This window comes from Scyliorhinus canicula, chromosome 9 (genome assembly GCF_902713615.1).
Source record: "Scyliorhinus canicula chromosome 9, sScyCan1.1, whole genome shotgun sequence".
In the NCBI taxonomy this organism is placed as follows: domain Eukaryota; kingdom Metazoa; phylum Chordata; class Chondrichthyes; order Carcharhiniformes; family Scyliorhinidae; genus Scyliorhinus; species Scyliorhinus canicula.
Window position 1 is genome coordinate 165,089,245 of NC_052154.1, and position 19,786 is coordinate 165,109,030.

Consider the following 19,786-nt stretch of genomic DNA (forward strand, 5'->3'; position numbering starts at 1 on the left):
GGGGGGTGGGGGGGGGGGGGGGGGGGGGGGGGGGGAGCCAAGACTTGAGACCACAAGAAGCCAATTCCAAATTAGTACCAGGCCTGCGTGTAATTTAATAACCAGACTCTTGAGTTTTATCTTCAGTGCTTTGCTGATTCATTTGGTGAAATGTTCAACTCTGGGTGTATGCTGGGTGATATCAAATATCTGCCCATTTTAATTCCTGCCTGATTATCCATTCAGTGGATTACAATGAAAAGGAAATTCGGGTGTGGCTGTAATCGGCAGGAAATCCATTATTGCCCTCCTTATGCTCCATCAACATTGAAGTTTCCAGTGTATGTTGTATCAATGCTAGCACAAGTTCCTTATCTATATTTAATTATTTAATTTTCATAATGTCTATTTCACTGATGTCTCTGATTTTGTTTTCAATTCAATGTTGTGGTTTAATTATTTTTAATGCCACTTGCATACTCCACAGTGAAGGATTTAAGTTCTGCTCCTTCAACCCGCTGTTATCTCTTTTGTTCACAATTAACAATCATGTGCATTTATCACCAGGAATGACCAACAAACACACCACACGTAATCACATATCAGTGATGTGAAAGGTATGAGTTAGTCAATATTCAACAGCCCCTTTAAGCCCAAAATCTGACCTATACCAGCAAAAGACAGTCCATGAAGTTAATGGATTGTAATATTAAAAACACAAATACCCTGGAGTAGTTTCAAGTCTGTGCTGCAATCTTGTGGTGATGGTTAGAACAGTTAAAAAAACTTGATTCGTATTATTGAAATGAAATGAAAATCGCTTATTGTCACGAGTAGGCTTCAATGAAGTTACTGTGAAAAGCCCCTAGTCGCCACATTCCGGCGCCTGTCCGGGGAGGCTGGTACGGGAATCGAACCGTGCTGCTGGCCTGCTTGGTCTGCTTTAAAAGCCAGCGATTTAGCCTGGTGAGCTAAACCAGCCCCTATTTATTGAGTCAGCCAAACCTTTTTTATTAGATTACTGTTACACAGTTACTTACCAGGTATCCATTATTCTCTGTATAATTTTTGACTAGGTTATAACATTGGGGAGTCAGGGACTCCCGTCAAATATGCTTAATATTTGCATGAATACATCTGTAGCAACAGCTTGTCATGGAACTACCTGACCGGAACCTATTGCAGCAGCAATAAGTATGTGACAAGCGTGTGTGCAAGATTCAGGACACCCCCAAGAAAAGAGTAGAAAAACATTTTAAAGCCATAGATATTGTTTTGAATGATATAAGAAATGTAGACCCGAGTGTTTTTAATTATCCACCGAGATTTTTGCAACAGCCCAATTGCCATCCTTCAAATGTTCATTTCTTTGAATTAATTGGCCAGATGCTGTAGCAGGTTTAAATACACAGAAACGCTGGCTGTGCAATTAAGCTAATGCAGCTTCAATTAACAAGACATTCTCCCTGACCCTATTTTTTTTGTGAGGATTAAGGGGTAACATTATATTGCCCCCTATAACGAAGGCTGCCGCAAACAGTTCCCAGAGGAATAGAAGGTACACACACCTGCATGTAATTTCCTATATTTTTTCTTTACAAATTTTAACATTTGCTTCAGGTGCACAGCACTGCTTTGAGTATTGAGTAATTTGTGAAGAGACACTGTGTATAGCCTTGGATTTTTCTGATGAGTGTTCTTTCACACACACTGGATTTAATTAGTGCCCCTGAAAGGATGAGGGTTTGAAAGAGCTGTAGGCCATGTGATTGGACAGGAGGGGGAGTGATGTCAAAGGGATAGTGCTGTATCTGTGGAAACAGGAATAAATAAGGAAGACAAACAGTAAATTGGCAGAGGGTGCTGGACCCAGTTGCATCTATAGTGGGCTGCTCAGCAGGATAGGCAATTTATGGCAGCTGCATTTTCAGTTCAATGAAACGAGGAGCTTCCTTGCCGAGGAGGATTAAATATCAAATTATTCAATTGCTTCACAAAATAATAATTTTATGCCTCAGACTCCCCCTGTCAAATACATGGCGCAGTCCTTATCTTGTAGGCTCAAACTGGAGCAGTTTTTGTGCATCTGCTCTCTATTGCTCACTGCAGAGGTGTAATCTTGACTGGACCAGCTCCACGTTCCATCACTCTGAGGGCAGGTATCGCAGTGAAGAGAAAGACCCAGCAAATTTCAGCGTAGGCTGTGCCTCTCAAAGAATCTCTGGCTGCCGTCAGGTTTCTCCCCTGCTGCAAGATTTTCTTGCATTGTAACTGAGGAGAATGGACGGAGTGAGCAGCAACAGGACTATGTCCTACAGCAGATGGAGTTATGACAGGTACTCTATATTTTCTGGTGTTGAGGTGGTTTTATTATACCCAAGCCCAATGAATCTACCATGACTGTGTGTTCAGCATAGCAATACTGGTGATAGCAAGCTGGGGTTCCTCCACTTCAGAAGGAGAGCAAGATTTTGTGAATTCAAGTAGATGTTTTTTTTAGGAATGAAACATCTATCTGTTGGCTCATGGTACTGTTCTTTTCTGTGATGCTCAGGAATTGCTGTGAGTTTAAGTCGACTTTGCTTGAATTTTAATTGTAAGTCATCAATAATTGATATCCAGCACCTATACGACAGTCATATGTTTGAAAAAATTTGGCATTTTACCTTTTTGTTAATTTAATGTGCCCTTCAGCGCAACAAAAGTAGATGCAAATTGTTATAGGTAAACACAGGCCGAATAAAAGCTGATCATTAAATGAAAAGTGCCTTCAATGTTACAAAATGTATAGAAACTTCCATAAATCTGGGGGTTGCACCGTTCCCCCCCCCCCCCCCCCCCCCACACACACACACAAGTAGGTTAAAGTTCCTCTTTGATATCTTTCTCGACTGTGCAGGTTTCCCCTCTCTAAATCACCATTTTTTTCCCCGGAAAGGTGAGGCCTACAGTTTTTCTGCCCATTACTGTGCCCATTCAAGAGCTTGGCCATTTCAATCATTTAGTACCAGTCCCCTGGAGACAAGGACTGGTCCACTTTCAGGAGTTAGAGTCGCAACCGCTTCATTTGTTAATCTAGTAACCGTCTCATCTTGTGATGCATCAGCCTTCTTGAGCATGGGCTGTAGGGCATTTTCAATAGATGTTTGACTAGAAATCACAAACACTTGCTTCAACTTTCACTTTTCTTGCCTGGAAAAGATAACATCAGGGGCATGGGAAATTTAGTGCCATGGAAATGATGGATCATGATACAATTTGCTCATTTTATCATTTTAATAATTAAAACAGAGAATGATGTCGGGGCTCCAGCTCTGTCTGGACTGCTGCAATGGTAACTGCGAATAACAAATGCAGAATTCAAGACCAGGCAATATATGTTCTTGTATCAGTACATATTATCAACCGTTTAGGATTATGTGTTGTATTTAAAAAAAATAAATTCCAAGTTCTGTGACCCACCTAGTAATTGTGTTGTGATTGCACCGTTATGTGGACAGTTTCTGATTGTTGGTTTTGCTAATTTGTGTATAGAATGAAATGATGCGATAATCTGTACTCACACGGGAAGCTCAGCTTGCAATCACATCTCTCCTGGGATGGAGTTGCTAGTAAAAGGTTCTTTAATCAAACAGCAATTGTAGTGCGGGCAGAATTTTGTAGCAAAATCGGCGCACTTTAAAATTGCTTCTCAGTGATTGACTTGTGTTGAATTTAGATTTAAGCAACACCCTGGGGAATGAGGGACCACCGTGTGAAATACCTGAAAGGAATGTAAGCTAACATCAGTACCCCTGGCATTCTTGGGTAGGAGCTATCCTGCAATTAACTATCTTTGCCAATTGGGTATTCTACAGACCTAATTCATCAAAGTTTTGCCATACACATTTTAAAAAGTAAATTATTTTTAATGTAAATTAAGAAAATGAACCATTACCTATCTGCAGTCCTAGTGTTGGGATCTGGAGGAAGATAGCATGAATGCTCATCAAGGCCAGTGTTCGTGTTTCCCAAAGCTGTTTTGGATGGGGTTTCTGGGATTAGAGAATATAAATGGTTTGTAATTTAAAGGACAGGGATTTGACACTTCTGACCGGAGCTCGTGGCATTTGTGTGGAAAAAATCTGAAGAAGAGAAAATCTCTTTTAAAGAAAACGATACATAACAGTGGATGTTCATATAGTGGGGGGATGGCCAGCCAACAAAATCCTCATCGTCTGCTCTGTTTCACCAGTGCGATCAGATAAAAATATAATGGGAGGAATTCTCAGGCCGTTGCAATTCGCTTTTCCCTGCAGCAGCGCGCTCTTGCCCGCGGATTTACCAGAGGTGTGGGATGGCTTCAATGGGCAATCCCTTTGACAAGCGATGGGAGTATAGAATCCCGTCACCAGCGGTTGAGGGACTGGAGAATCCAGCCCAATAAATGCTAGTTACAGGTTCCCTCCTGTCATAATATACATCCAGGTATATAATGGTGCACAGACAGGCAGTGATTGACACACAGGATGACCAGTCAGCACACAGAACAGAGCAGCCAATCACCAGGCAGGACACGAACACTATAAAGCCAGAGGGCACCAGTTTTCCCGCTCTCTTGGGATCCAGCCTCTGAGACAGTCAGAGCTCGTGAGCATAGCCAGTGCAAACACCATGTGGTAGTCAGTATGTTTGGTCAGACTAGTCTCAGGTCTCCAGTCAAGTCAGCATAGTGTCAACCCACAGTTGTACACGTAAAATAGTTAAATGTTAAATAAAATCATGTTGCATCTCATCAAGTGTTGGAAGTCTGTCTCTCGCTACACTACATCAAACGCAGTCCACATAGGCCCAGCCTGCCCAACACATCACCTCCTTTTTATTTAAAGTCTGTAATTTACCTTCAGGTGTTTATGTGGTTTGGGTGGTGCCACGTTCACATTACTGATACGTGATCTGAAGATGTTTATCGTGGTCTCAAGTGTGAAAATCTTTAGGTAGGACTTAACTAAATGGAAACAAAGTCCCACAATGAGTGTGTTTAGCTGCGTGTTCCCCAGGACTCAGCGTCGAGAATCAAAACGCGATAAAAACGGCACCCTGGTTAGATGGGGGGGGGGGCCGCAGCGGGGAATGCTTGGCCGAGGCCGCACACAGCCTCCGCCAAGCCCCAATGCACTAGGGGAAGGGCCCTGGCACCCCCCCGGCCCGATCGCCACCTTGCAAAAAATGCCAAGGTGTCCATGTGGCAGTGTAATGGTGTCCAGGTGGCACCAGCAGTTACAGGGTGCCACCCTGCCCAAGGGGCATGCACCCGGGTGGCCCCAATCTCTGGAAGATTAATGTGCCTTCAGCGCAACAAAAGTAGATGCAGAAACCGGGTGGCCCCAATCCTCCCCCCCCCCCCCCCCAAAACGAGTGCCGTCCCCTCTTGTCCCCGTTTGCAGAGACCATTACTGAATGGCACTCGCCCCAGGGCTCCGAGGGGAAGGAAATATATCCCAACGCCTTTGGAATCTGCACCTTAAAGTGAGACTAGCTGTCTCGCTTTAAAATGCAGATTTTCCAACTCGTCCATTATTTATATTGCAACGTCGCTCTCGCGAGGCATTGTGAGCTAGGTAAACCCAGGATCAGGGTCTCCCGGCTACTATCGGTCAAGCTGCGCTGCAATCTCAGTGTGGCTGTTCGATCGCACCCTTTGTTTTTCCTCATCAATATAAAATTAAATGTGAGCGGACTTTAATTTTAAATTGTGTGCAGTTTTCTGCAGCCATTCCATAGCCTGGTCCTTTCTTTGACAGGTCCTGTGTTTGAGGTAATAGGTAAGGGAGGGCGTTCCAGTATTTTGGCCCAGTCACAGTAAAGAAATGGTCATGTATTTCCAAGTCAGGAGGGTAGGTGGCTTGGAGGGGAACTTGCAAGTGATGGTATTCCAAGTGATTGTTGCCCTTGTCCTTCCAGATGACAGTGGTTGTGAGTTTGGAAGGTGCTGCCGAAGGAACCTTGGTGAGTTCCTGCAGTGCATGGTACACAGTGCTGCTACTGTGTGTCGTTGGTGGGAAGAGTGAATGTCTGTTTGTTTGTGGATGGGTTGCCAATCAAGTGGGCTGCTTTGTCCTGGATGCTGTCAAGCTTCTTAAGTGTTGTTGGAACTGCACTCATCCAGGCAAGAGGGGAGTATGCCATCTCACTCCTGACTTGTGCCTTGCAAATTGTGGGCAGGCATGGGGAGTCACGAAATGACCTACTCGCTGTTGGATTCCTGCTCCTTGTAGCCACAGTATTTATATGGCTAGTCTAGTTCAGTTTCTGATCAATGGCAATGTAGCATTTTTTAAGACCATAAGACAGAGGGGCAGATTTAGGTCACTCGGTCCATCGAGTCTGCTCCGCCATTCAATCATGGCTGATATTTTTCTCATCCCCATTCTCCTGCCTTCTCCCCGTAACCCCTGATCCCCTTATTCATCAAGAACCTATCACATAGGTAAAAAAAGGGATGAGGTCCTACAATCAGAATTTAGGGAGTTAGGAGATAAGTTTAAAAAGTAGGACCTCACAGGTAGTAATCTCAGGATTGCTACCAGTGCCACGGGACAGTCAGAGTAGAAATTCAGGAATAGTCAGAATGAATACATGGCTTGAGAGATGGTGCAGGAGGGAGGGGTACAGACTTTTGGACATTGGAACCGGGTCTGGGGGCGGTGGGACCATTACAAACCGTATGGTCTACACTTGAGCAGGACTGGAACCAATGTCCTAGGGGGTGCTTTTGCTAACACTGTTGGGGAGGTTTTAAACTAATGTGGCAGGGGGATGGGAACCAGATTAGGAAGTTAGAGGTCAGTAAAGAAGCAGCAACTAAAGCCAGTAAGGTACGAGACAATAAACTCAAAGTGACTAAGGGGAAGGGAAGACAGGGAAGAGATGATGAACGCAAAGGGACTGGTGGTCTGAGGTGCATTTGTTTTAATGCGAGAAGTGTAGCAGGTAAGGCAGATGAACTTAGGGCTTGGATCAGTACCTGGGAATATGATGTTATTGGTATTACTGAGACTTGGTTGAAGGAAGGGCAGGACTGGCAACTGAATAACCCAGGGTATAGATGCTTCAGGAGGGATAGAGAGGGAGGTAGAAGGGGTGGAGGAGTTGCATTACTCGTCAGAGATGATATCACAGCTGTGATTAAGGAGGGCACGATGGAGGATTCGAGCACTGAGGCAATATGGGTGGAGCTGAGAAATAGGAAGGGTGCAGTAACATTGTTGAGACTTTACTACAGACCTCCCAAAAGCGAGCATGTAGTAGAGGTACAAATATGCAGACAGATTATAGAAAAATGTAGGAGCAATAGGGTGGTTGTGATGGGAGATTTTAACTTCCCCACCATTGAATGGGATTCGTGTAGTGTTGGAGGCGTAGATGGAGCAGAGTTTGTAAGGAGCATCCAGGAGAGTTTTTTAGAGCAGTATGTAAATAGTCCAACTCGGGAAGGGGCCATACTGGACTTGGTAATGGGGAATGATCCCGGCCAGGTGGTTGATGTTTCAGTCGGTGATTACTTTGGGAATAGCGATCACAATTCAGCAAGTTTTAGAATACTCAGGGACAAGGACAAGAGTGGTCCGAAAGGAAGAGTACTAAATTGGGGAAAGGCAGAGTATAACAAAATTCGGCAGGAGCTAGGGAATGTGGATTGGGAGCGGCTGTTTAAGGGTAAATCCACATTTGAAATGTGGGAGTCGTTTAAAGGAAAGGTTGAATGGAGTGCAGGACAGACATGTTCCTGTGAAAATGAAATATAGAAATGGCAAGATTAGGGAACCATGGATGACGGGTGAAATTGTGAGACTAGCTCAGATGAAAAAGGGAAGCATACATAGGATCGAGGCAACTCAAAACTGATGAAGCTTTGGAGGAATATCGGGAAAGTAGGACGAATCTCAAACGCGCAATAAAGAGGGCTAAAAGGGGTCATGAAATATCTTTGGCTAATAGGGTTAAGGAAAATCCCAAAGCCTTTTATTTGTATGTAAGGAGCAAGAGGGTAACTAGAGAAAGGATTGGCCCACTCAAAGACAAAAGAGGGAATTTATGCGTGGACTCAGAGGAAATGGGCGAGATTCTTAATGAGTACTTTGCATCGGTATTCACAAAGGAGAGGGACAAGACGGATGTCGAGGTTAGGAATGGATGTTTAAATACTCTAGGTCAAGTTATCATACGGAAGGGGGAAGTTTTGGGTACTCTAAAAGACATTAAGATGGACAAGTCCCCAGGACCGGATGGGATCTATCCCAGGTTACTGAGGGAAGCGAGGGATGAAATAACTGGGGCCTTAACAGATATTTTTGCAGCATCCTTGAGCACGGGTGAGGTCCCGGAGGACTGGAGAATTGCTAATGTTGTCCCTTTGTTTAAGAAGGGTAGCAGGGATAATCCAGGGAATTATAGACCTGTGAGCTTGACATCAGTGGTAGGCAAATTGTTGGAGAAGATACTGAGGGATAGGATCTATTCACATCTGGAAGAAAATAGACTTATCAGTGATAGGCAGCATGGTTTTGTGCAGGGAAGGTCATGTCTTACAAACCTAATAGAATTCTTTGAGGAAGTGACACAGTTAATTGAGGAGAGAAGGGCTGTAGAGGTCGTATACATGGACTTTAGTAAGGCGTTTGATAAGGTTTCCCATGGCAGGTTGATGGAAAAAGTGAAGTCGTATGGGGTTCAGGGTGTACTAGCTAGATGGATAAGGAACTGGCTGGGCAACAGGAGACAGAGAGTAGTGGTGGAAGGGAGTGTCTCAAAATGGAGAAGTGTGACTAGTGGTGTTCCACAGGGATCCGTGCTCGGACCGCTGCTGTTTGTGATCTACATAAATGACCTGGAGGAAGGTATAGGTGGTCTGATTAGCAAGTTTGCAGATGATACTATGATTGGTGGCGTTGCAGATAGCGAGGAGGACTGTCAGAGAATACAACAAAATATAGATAAATTGGAGAGTTGGGCAGAGAAATGGCAGATGGAGTTCAATCCAGGCAAATGCGAGGTGATGCATTTTGGAAGATCAAATTCAAGAGTGGACTATATGTCAATGGAAGGGTCTTGGGGAAAATGGACAGAGAGATCTGGGAGTTCAGGTCCATTGTACCCTGAAGGTGGCAACACAGGTTGATAGAGTGGTCAAGAAGGCATACAGCATGCTTGCCTTCATCGGACGGGGTATTGAGTACAAGAGTTGGCAGGTCATGTTACAGTTGTATAGGACTTTGGTTAGGCCACATTTGGAATACTGCGTGCAGTTCTGGTCGCCACATTACCAGAAGGATGTGGATGCTTTGGAGAGGGTGCCGAGGAGGTTCACCAGGATGTTGCCTGGTATGGAGGGTGCTAGCTATGAAGAAAGGTTGAGTAGATTAGGATTGTTTTCGTTGGAAAGACGGAGGTTGAGGGGGGACCTGATTGAGGTCTACAAAATTATGAGAGGTATGGACAGGGTGGATAGCAACAAGCTTTTCCCAAGAAAAGCTTGTTGCTATCCACCCTGTCCATACCTCTCATAAACAGTGGGCTGTTTAGCGCACTGGGCTAAATCGCTGGCTTTAAAGCAGACCAAGCAGGCTAGCAGCATGGTTCGATTCCCGTAACAGCCTCCCCGAACAGGCGCCGGAATGTGGCGACTAGGGGCTTTTCACAGTAACTTCATTTGAAGCCTACTCGTGACAATAAGCGATTTTCATTTTCAAGAGTGGGGCTGCCAGTTACAAGGGGTCACGATTTCAAAGTGAGAGGGGGAAAGTTTAGGGGAGATGTGCGTGGAAGGTTTTTTACGCAGAGGGTGGTGGGTGCCTGGAACGCTTTACCAGCGGAGGTGGTAGAGGTGGGCACAATAGCATCATTTAAGACGCATCAAGACAGGTATATGAATGGGTGGGAACAGAGAGAAGTAGACCTTGGAAAATAGGAGACAGGTTTAGATAAAGGATCTGGATCGGCGCAGGCTGGGAGGGCCGAAGGGCCTGTTCCTGTGCTGTAATTTTCTTTGTTCTATCTATCACTGTCTTAAAGACACTCAGTGATTTGGCCTCCACAGCCTTCTGTGGCAAAGAGTTCCACAGACTCACCACCCTCTGGCTGAAGAAATTACTCCTCATCTCGGTTTTAAAGGATCGTCCCTTTAGTCTGAGATGGGTGTCCTCTGGTTCAAGTTTTTCCTACAAGTGGAAACATCCTCTCCACGTCCACTCTCTCCAGGCCTCGCAATAGCCTGTAAGTTTCAATAAGATCCCCCCTCATCCTTCTAAACTCCAGCGAGTACAGACCCAGAGTCCTCAACCATTCCTCATACGACAAGCTTTACATTCCAGGGATCATTCTTGTGGACCTCCTCTGGACTCTTTCCAAGGCCAGCACATCCTTCCTTAGATATGAAGCCCAAAACTGCTCACAACTCCAAATAGGGTTGACCAGAGCCTGTTACATCCTCAGAAGTACATCCCCACTCTTGTATTCTAGCCCTCTCGACATGAATGCTAACATTGCATTTGCCTTCCTAACTGCCGACTGAATCTGCACGTTAACCTCAAAAGAATTGTGAACAAGGACCCCCAAGTCCCTTTGTGCTTCTGATTTCCTGAGCATTTCCCCATTTAGAAAATAGTCCAAGTCTAAATTCCTCCTTCTAAAGTGCATAACCTCACACTTTTCCACATTGTATTTCATCTGCCACTTCATTGCCCACCCTCCTAACATGTCCAAATCCTTCTGAAGCCCCCCACTTCCTCAATACTACCTGTCCCTCTGCAGATCTTTGTATCTTCTGCAAACTTAACAACAGTGCTATCAGTTGCTTCTTCCAGATCACTAATTTATATATTGAGACGTTGTGGCCCCAACACCGACCCCTGAGGTACACCACTAGTCACCGGCTGCCATCCTGAAAAAGACCCCTTTTTCCTCATTCTCTGTCTTCTGCCAGTCAGCCAATCCTCTATCCATGCCAGGATCTTACTGTTAACACCATGGGCTCTTAACTTATTTAACAGTCTCCTATGCGGCACCGAGTCAAAGGCCTTCTGGAAATCTAAATAAATCATGCCCACTGGTTCTCCTTTGTCTAACTTCCTTGTTACCTCCTCAAAGAACTCTTAACAGATATGTCAGACATGACCTCCCTTTGACAAAGCCGTGCTAACTTAGTCCTATTTTACCATCCACTTCCAAGTACTTTGTGGTCTCATCTTTAATAACGGACTCTAAAATCTTATCAATGACCAAAGTCCAGCTAACCGGCCTATGATTTCCCATCTTCTGCCTCCCTCCCTTCTTAAACAGTGGTGTTACATTAGCCACTTTCCAGTCCTCTGGGAATCTTCCTGCCTCCAGTGATTCCTGAAAGATCACCACCAATGCCTCCACAATCTCCTCACCTATCTCACCATTTAGAACCCTGGGGTGTAATCCATCCGGTCCAGGTGACTTATCCACCTTCAGATCTTTGTTTCTCCAGAACCTTTTCCTTCTTGATGGACATTGAACTCACCTCTTCCCCCTGATTCTCCTGGAGCTCTGGCATCCCACTGGTATCTTCTACCATGAAGACTGATGCAAAGTAACTATTCAGTTCATCTGCCTTTTCCTTGTTTCCTATTATTACTTCTCCAGCCACGTTTTCCAGTGGTCCAATGTTTACTTTTGCCTCTCTCTTACCCTCTCTCTTGCCTTTTCATGTTTGAAAAAAACTCTTTTATCATCTTTTATATTACTAGCTAGCTTGCACTCATATTTCATCTTCTCTCCCCTTATTGCTTTTTTAGTTGTCCTCTGCTCACTTTTAATGGATTCCCAATCCTCTGCCACTAATCCTCGCTACTTTGTATGCTTATTCTTTTGCTTATGTTGTCCTTGACTTCCCTCGTCAACCATGGATGCCTCGTCCTCCCTTTAGCAGGTTTCCTCCTCCTTGAGATGAATTTCTGCTGTGTCTTCTGGATAACCCCCAAAAACTCCTGCATTGCTGTTCCACTGTCTTCCCTGCTTGGCTCCTTTTCCAATCAACTCTGGCCAGCTCCTCCCTCATGTCTTTGTAGTTACCCTTATTTAATTGTAATACCGTTACATCTGATTGCAGCTTCTCCCTTTCAAACTGCAGGGTAAATTCTATCATATTGTGGTCACTGCTCCCCAAGGGTTCCTTCATCTTAAGATCCATAATCAAGTCTGCCTCATTACACATCACCAAACCCAGAATTGCCTGTTCCCTAATGGGCTCTACCACAAGCTGCTCCAAAAAAAATCTCTTAAACATTCCACAAATTCCTTTTCTTGAGATCCACTACTAACCTGATTTTCCCAGGTCACCTGCATATTGCAGGTTAAGCTTGCAGACCATGAAGATACAAAACAAACCAGAGCTTTATTGGAAAGGTGTTGTCACACAGCCTACTGGCATAGCCTGACTGTTCGCCTGCCCAAATTGCCGATGATGCCATCAGTGCATCACGTGATTGAACTCTCTAAGTGACTGATCACCTGAAGTTGGTTGGGCTTGGGACACTACACTGAGGAATTCCTGCAGTGATACCCTGTAGTTGAGATGATTGACCTCCAACAACCAGAACTATCTTCCTTTTGTGCGAGGTATGACTCCAACCAGTGAAGAGTTTTCTCCTTGATTCCCATTGACTTCAATTTTGCTCGGGCTCCTTGACGTCACAATTGGTCAAATGTGGCTTTGATATCATGGGCAGTCACTCTTGTGGTCAGGGTTCAGCTGTTTTGTTGATGTAAGGCTGGAGTGAGGTCAGGAGCTGTGTGGCCCTGGTGCAACACAAACTGAGTGTAGGTTGTTGCTCAGCAAATGCCATTTGTTAGCACATTGATTATCCCTTCTATTACTTCACTGATGATTGAGCGTAGCCTGAGAGGACAGTAATTGGTCAGGTTGGATTTGTCCTGCTTTTTGTGTACAGGGCATATCTGGGCAATTTTCCCACATTGCCGGGTTGGTACCAGTGCTGCTGTGGAACTACTTGGCTAGGGGCATGGCAAGCTCTGAAGCAAAAGTCATCAGTGCGATTGCTGGAATATTGTTGAGGCCCATAGTCTTTGCAGTATCCAGTGCCTTCAGCTGTTTCTTGATATCACGGGGAGCGAATTGAATCAGCTGAAGACTCACACCTGTGATGGTGGGGATTTTTGGAGGAGGCTAAAATGGATTGACCCTTCTGGCTGAAGATTATTGCCAAAGCTTCAGCCTGCTATTTCGCACTGATCTGTTGGGCTCTCCATCATTGAGGTTGGGAATATTTGTGGAGCCTCCATCTCCAGTGAGTTGTTTAACTTTTCACCTCCATTGATGGCTGGATGTGACAGGACTGTCGAGCTTAGATCTAATCCATTGGTTGTGGAATTCCTTAGCTCTGTCTATTACTTGCTACTTATGCTGTTTGGCATGCAAGTAGTCCTGTGTTGTTGCTTCACCAGTGTCATGTGAGAGTGCCTTTAAGAATTGGATGTTTAAGAAATGTACCTTTTAAGAAATGGATGTTTAAGAAATGTACCTTTAAGAAACGAGTGCTGATCATATTACTGAAGTGGTGTCACGGGTGGGGGGGGGGGGGGGGGGCATCTCTGCCATGAAGGACTATCTCTTAATCCTTTGGTGAAATTGGAATTGTAAGATGGTCTCAGTGTTGAATATAAATCTAATGTGCTTCTGTTTGAAGGATTTGTTAAGTCTTTTGGATGTGTAAAGGAACAGCTTGCAGGATTGGGTAGTGTTATATTATTTTCAGGGTTATCTTTGAAGTAAGGGGTATTGAGAGATCCAATGTTTATTTAAAAGGTTAAATTGAGTTCATGGAATAAACATTGTTTTGTTTTAAAAAGCACGTGTCCATAATTGTAATACGACACCTGGGGAACTAGCTGTGTGCTTCAAATGCAACAATCATTAAAGGTGGGGGTTGGTTGAACTCCATGAAACATTTTGGGGTTCTGAAAACACCTCTCCCATAACAACCAGCTCATTTTTAGATTTGCCTGGTGTTGGTCCTGGCAGCCCTCATGCACTCTTCATCGAACCAGGGTTGATCTACTGGCTTGGTAGCAGAGTGGAGGATATGCCAAGCCATGAGGTTAGATTGTGGTTGGGTACAATTCTGCTGCTGTTTATGGCCACAGCACCTCATGGTTGCCCAGCCTTGAGTTGCTAGATCTGTTCAAAATGTATCATTCAAAACATGATCTACGTGTATTTTCTGCAAATTAAGATGGAGGAAGTTGAGCTTTGGATGACATCCGATGTTAGAATATGGGGACCAGCTAGGAGTGCATTGGATGTAACAAGACATGGATGAGGGTTCAGCGAGCAGGCAAGCTGAGACGGGGCAAAGTCCAGCGATGATCTGGAGGTTGAAATAGGTAGCCATAGCAGGCACATGAGGACGGAAATTCTCCCGATCAGATGTGACACCAAGGTTGTGACAGACTGGCTTAATTTCTTAATTCAGACTGTTGATTGGGACAGGGAGGGAGTTGGCAGCTGGGGAATAGAGTTTGGAGAGGGGGGGGGGGGGGGGGGGGGGAGGAACAAAAAATGGCTTCAGTCTTCACAAATTTAATTGGAAGAAATTTCTGCTTATTCAGTTTTGGATGTCAGATACACAGTCTGATAACTTGGCTGAGTCGAGGTAGAGCTGGGTGTCATTGGTGAATTTTAACATTGTTCCTTTATGGATGATACCAAGGAGCAATATGTTGATGAGAAATGGGGGGGGGGTAGTTAGGGGGTGAGGATGGATCCTTGGGAGACATTAATGGTAGCAATATGGGAACAGGAAGAGGAGGCATTGCAAGTAATCCTCTGGTTGCGACTTGATTGATGGAACCAGGTGAGTGCAGTCCCACCCAGTGGAGGAGCATTCGTGATTGTGGCCAATCATGCCAAAGGCTGCAGACTGGACGAGGAGAAATAGTGTCCCTTTGCCATGGTCACATAGGATATAATTTGTGACCTTTGCTCAGAGCTTTGGTAGCATCAGAAACTCGATTCGGAAGGATTCAAACATGGAAGTTCCAGGGAAGATGGAATTGATTTGGGAGGTGACGGCACTTTTTCAAGGACTCTTGGAGAGGAAAGGAAGGTTGGTGATGGGGCGGTTGTTTGCAAGGATAGTGGGGACACGGGTTGTTTATTAATGAAAGGGGTGATAATGGCAGACTTAAAGGAGAGAGGGACAACACCTGAAGACAACCATTTGCAATCTCGGCTAATACGGTTTAATATGTGATAACCACTGGAGATTTACTCATTTAGTAATGTATTCTGTACACCTATGTTCACCTTTGTAACACACAAGCTGCAAACAAATGATTTACAAATTTCTTGAAGTTGATTTGATTTAAACATACTATTTCTAATTTAGCAACAAAGTCAACACAATCTACTGACACAGAAACTGGCCTGGAACAATTTATTTGGCTCTTTCAGAATTGCTACCCTGCAATGAATTGTGCAATAAAAACAGAAATTATCAAATTACTCAGCGTTTCTGGCATCTACGGAGGGAGAGAACAAAAATGCAATTTGAACTTAGTCACTCGCTCTGCTAATGGTGTGTAACAGATGCAGTGAATTCCCCAACTTGCGGTTAACAATACCATGGATGATCCATTAGTTGATCTGAATTTTGCACATCTAGATGAATCATGGCATTTGTACTTGCAGGATAAGGGGATTGGTTTTTAACATTCCCCCCCCCCCCCCCTCTTCCTTCTTCTCTGGGAGAGAATGGATTTGGGATGTGTTTTAAATTAGGAGGGGCATTTGTCTTGTGTGCTCATGCTATTTTATTTGGCTGAAGAAGGTTACATGTCCAAGTCCAACGGGGAGTAATTTTGAAGGGAGTGGCATGGCTTGATGATGCCATTGGCCAGCTGGTTCCAGGAAAATGGCTGACCACCACCTTGTCAGGCTCTGGATTAGTAAGGAATGCCGCTTTGCCAGTGATCGCATGAATAAATAAAAATTAAAAATTAACATCGGAAAATTTTGTTGGAAATTTTGAAGACTGCACTGAACCACAAAAACATGGCGATTTGAGATGCCAAGAATATATGTTGTGTGGCAAGGTTAAGGAATGTGTGCTTTTTTTTCTTAAAGGATTAACTGCTGGGTAACCTAACTTTAATTTTAAATATTATGATTGATCAGTGTGAAGTTGGCTTGGTGTAAGGGGGCTAAGACCTCGCTGTATATTTTTAAAAATAAAATATGTATAAATATCTTAATGGCTATTGGACAAAGACCTTTTAAAATAGCTGAAGATGGCTGAAGCTGTGTCTGTCTGCGAACCTCAAACAAAAAGTGCTGTCTGGCAATGTTGATGTAAAAGTGCACCTTGTTATTTTGAAAGAGAACTATACAAAAGGTTAATTTGAGTTCATGGAATAAACATTGTTTTGTTTTAAAAAGCACGTGTCCATAATTGTAATATGACACCTGGGGAACTAGCTGTGTGCTTCAAATGTAACAATCCATTAAAGGTGGGGGTTGGTTGATCAACTATGGATGCATTTGGGCAGCACGGTTGACCAACTGGAGCCTACTTGTCTGCAAGGACAAACGGCCATGCAACCTTTCCTTTATGCCTTAATGGTTGATAACTTTAACTACCTTGGGTACTCGATGAGGGTTACACACCCCTTGTCAAAGATGATGTGGAGTGGTGGGAGTCATGTGATGTGCACCCCTACCTGGTGGAACAAGTTATATTGCCTTACTATACTTAGATTCAGGCGGCCATTTTACCATCGTGAGAAAATGCTATAATCACACGAAAAGGGGCTATTCCCAGACTGGATGCCTGATGCCCATCTATACTGATTCTCTTGTACCATCGCCCACAAGACTGATTGAACTCCGCATGCTTATCTCATCATGCAAAGTCAACACATTGGAAACGTGAATTAAGCAGAATTGGTTTTCATCCCACCAACCTCCGTGAAGGAATATCTCATTGGAATTTGATTCTGGACGCTGGAACCCATGTGAAACATTTGTTTTCTCTGTGGTCCGCACTGTAAATCTTTGCTCTGTCCTTATTGGAGGCAATGTTGCTACCCTCACGCATTTGTGTGTGCCTGCAAATAAATTCACCTTTGAGTCCATCCTATCAGAGTTCGCGTGGGGTTATTAATAGAAATTCAAACGCAACAAAACCGAGGGGTTGGGACTTATGCGACTGCTTTCAAAGGATGAAGCAAATTAAAACTCTTTCTGTTTATGGATGGCTGGTGAGTGTAATGAGTGTAATACCGTAATGAGGTTACTGTGAAAAGCCCCTAGTCGCCACTTTCCGGCGCCTGTTCGAGTACACAGAGGAGAATTCAGAATGTCCAAATTACCTAACAGCATGGACGGAATTCTCCGCTCCCCATGTGGCGTGGGAGAATCGTGGAAGGGCCTCCTGACATTTTATACGTCCCCCCCCCCTGGAGCCCCCGCGATTCTCCCCCCCCCCTCTCGGAAAAATCGGTGCTCGCCGTTTTTCATGCCGAATGGCGATTCCCCGAGCCCGATGGGCCGAGCGGCCAGCCCTTCACGTCCGTTTCACCACGGCAGCAACCACACCTAGTCGCTGCATTCGTGAAACGGGTGCCGGATGCCCATTTGGGGCATCCAGGGGCCCGATTGGGACGGGAGCACCGCGACTGTGCTCGGGAGGGGACAGGCCCGCAATCGGTGCCCACCGATCGTCGGGCCTGCGTCCAAAACAGACGCACTCTTTCCCCTCCGCCGCCCGGCAAGATCAAGCCGCCACGTCTTGCCGGGCGGCGGTGGAGAAAGACACCACCGCGCATGCGCGGGTTCGTGCTGTTTGCGCGCTGATGTCATCCGCGAAGCACCGTTCGGGCGTAATTTCCGGCGGCTGAGGTCGCGGCCGGGAACGACGGGGGCCCGCTCCTAGCCCCCCGGGTGGGGGTGAATTAGATGCGGGGAGCGGGCCCTGAGGCCATCGTGAACCTCGGCCGAGTTCACGACGGCCTCCGCGATTTTTGGAGCCGGCGGAGAATACCTCCCACATGTCTTTCGGGACTTGTGGGAGGAAACCGGAGCAGCCGGAGGAAACCCACCCGGACACTGGGAAAATCCGCACAGACAGTGACCCAAGCCATAAATCGAACCCGGGTCCCTGGACCTGTGAAGCAACAGTGCTAACCCCTATGCTACCATGCTGTCCATTCATTACCCATTCACACTGAAATTTAAACTTTTTTACGCAGTTCGTGCCATAAAAAGGGAAATATCATCTGCGTGATTCTTGGCAATGGCTCAGAAACTGATTGGAAGATTTGGGCTAATATTTCGGACAAGGAGCCTATTATAACAGTTTGATGGGCTTATTGTTTTGGCTTGCAACATAGGCTTCCTCAAGCATGAATGCAGGCATGCAATCCATGAGCATGCTTTGCCAAATTGGGTGAGATGATCAGAGTTCCTGTTAGTGAAGTGACAAATTCAGCATATGCAACACTTTTCAATGTTTTTGGAGATCTTCCAGTGCACGTGTGAAAATTCACTCCTGCTTCTCGTTTAAAGGAAGCCTATGCAAATTGGCCCCTAACTGAATTCGGTGATATTTCTACCTGCTCACTCTCTTAACACTAGAAAACAATCTGCTGTGGATTGCTTCTGTAGGCATGCTTGACTCTTCAGTATTGGTTCTTTAAAGTTCTGTATGGCGGGATGTGTAATATTTTATCCAGTGTTTTTGTGACCCTACTTTTGTTGCATTATAAAACTATTTTACCCATTCCGTTACCAGTAATAGTTTACCTGGCAATGTTATTTAAACTTTAGGGAATTCTCCCTCTGTGTCCCTGAACAGGTGCCGGAATGTGGCATTGCAGTATTTAATGTAAGCCTACTTGTGAGAATAAAGATTATTATTATTGTAAACTTCACTGAATTGGCAGTTCTTTTTTTTGAAAATGGTTTATTAAAGCTTATCATTTATATAAAATTACAAAAAATAAAAACCATGTATTTGTTTTCTCCTGATCAACTATGGATGCATTTGGGCAGCACGGTAACACAAGTGGTTAGCACTGTGGCTTCACAGTGCCAGGGTCCCAGGTTCGATTCCCCGCTGGGTCACTGTCTGTGCGGAGTTTGCACGTTCTCACCGTGTCTGCGTGGATTTCTTCCGGGTGCTCCGGTTTCCTCCCACACTCCAAAGACGTGCAGGTTAGGTGGATTGGCCATGCTAAATTGCCCTTAATGTCCAAGAAAGGCTAGGAGGGGTTATTGGGTTACAGGAATAGGGTGAAAGTGAGGGCTTAAGTGGGTTGGTGCCGATGCGATGGACTGAATGGCCTCCTTCTGCACTGTATATTCTATGTGTGTGGTAGTATAACTAGAGGTATCACAGTACCTAGCAATGCCGAGACACCATTGGTGGAGAAAGCTCGCTGCTCATCGGCCCGATGGTATGTAACACTATAACACTAGTCACCCATTGGTTAGAGTTGTAAGGTAGCTCCTCCCAGTTTCCCCACAGCTGCCTTTCTGTACCTGAGCTACTGGGGAAACATCTTATCTATAAAAGCCTTCAGTTCGGACTACAATCTCGCTTCTGTGGTCAACTGATAGTGCATCAATGTGCAATCAACTGGAACCCCAAACAACAACCTTCAACCCAAAGGCCCCCCCCCCCCCCCCCAAACCAGCCTTTAACAGCTAACAGTGACCAACTCTCTAAAATACAATATAAACGGCAGCCACCTCTGTTAATGACCTTCAATCGACTCCCTCATG

General features: G+C 45.0%; 1 protein-coding gene across 2 annotated transcripts in view; it reads left to right on the plus strand.

Annotated features, from left to right (window-relative positions):
- The first annotated feature begins 2,072 nt into the window (after window positions 1-2,072).
- Window positions 2,073-19,786, plus strand: part of tub (TUB bipartite transcription factor) — a 479,022-nt gene continuing 461,308 nt past the window's right edge. For both annotated transcript variants that reach the window (XM_038808107.1, XM_038808111.1), the window contains exon 1: window positions 2,073-2,315. In XM_038808107.1, the coding sequence (XP_038664035.1) occupies window positions 2,260-2,315 (56 nt within the window). In that variant the 5' untranslated portion in view covers window positions 2,073-2,259. The remainder of the gene's footprint in view (window positions 2,316-19,786) is intronic.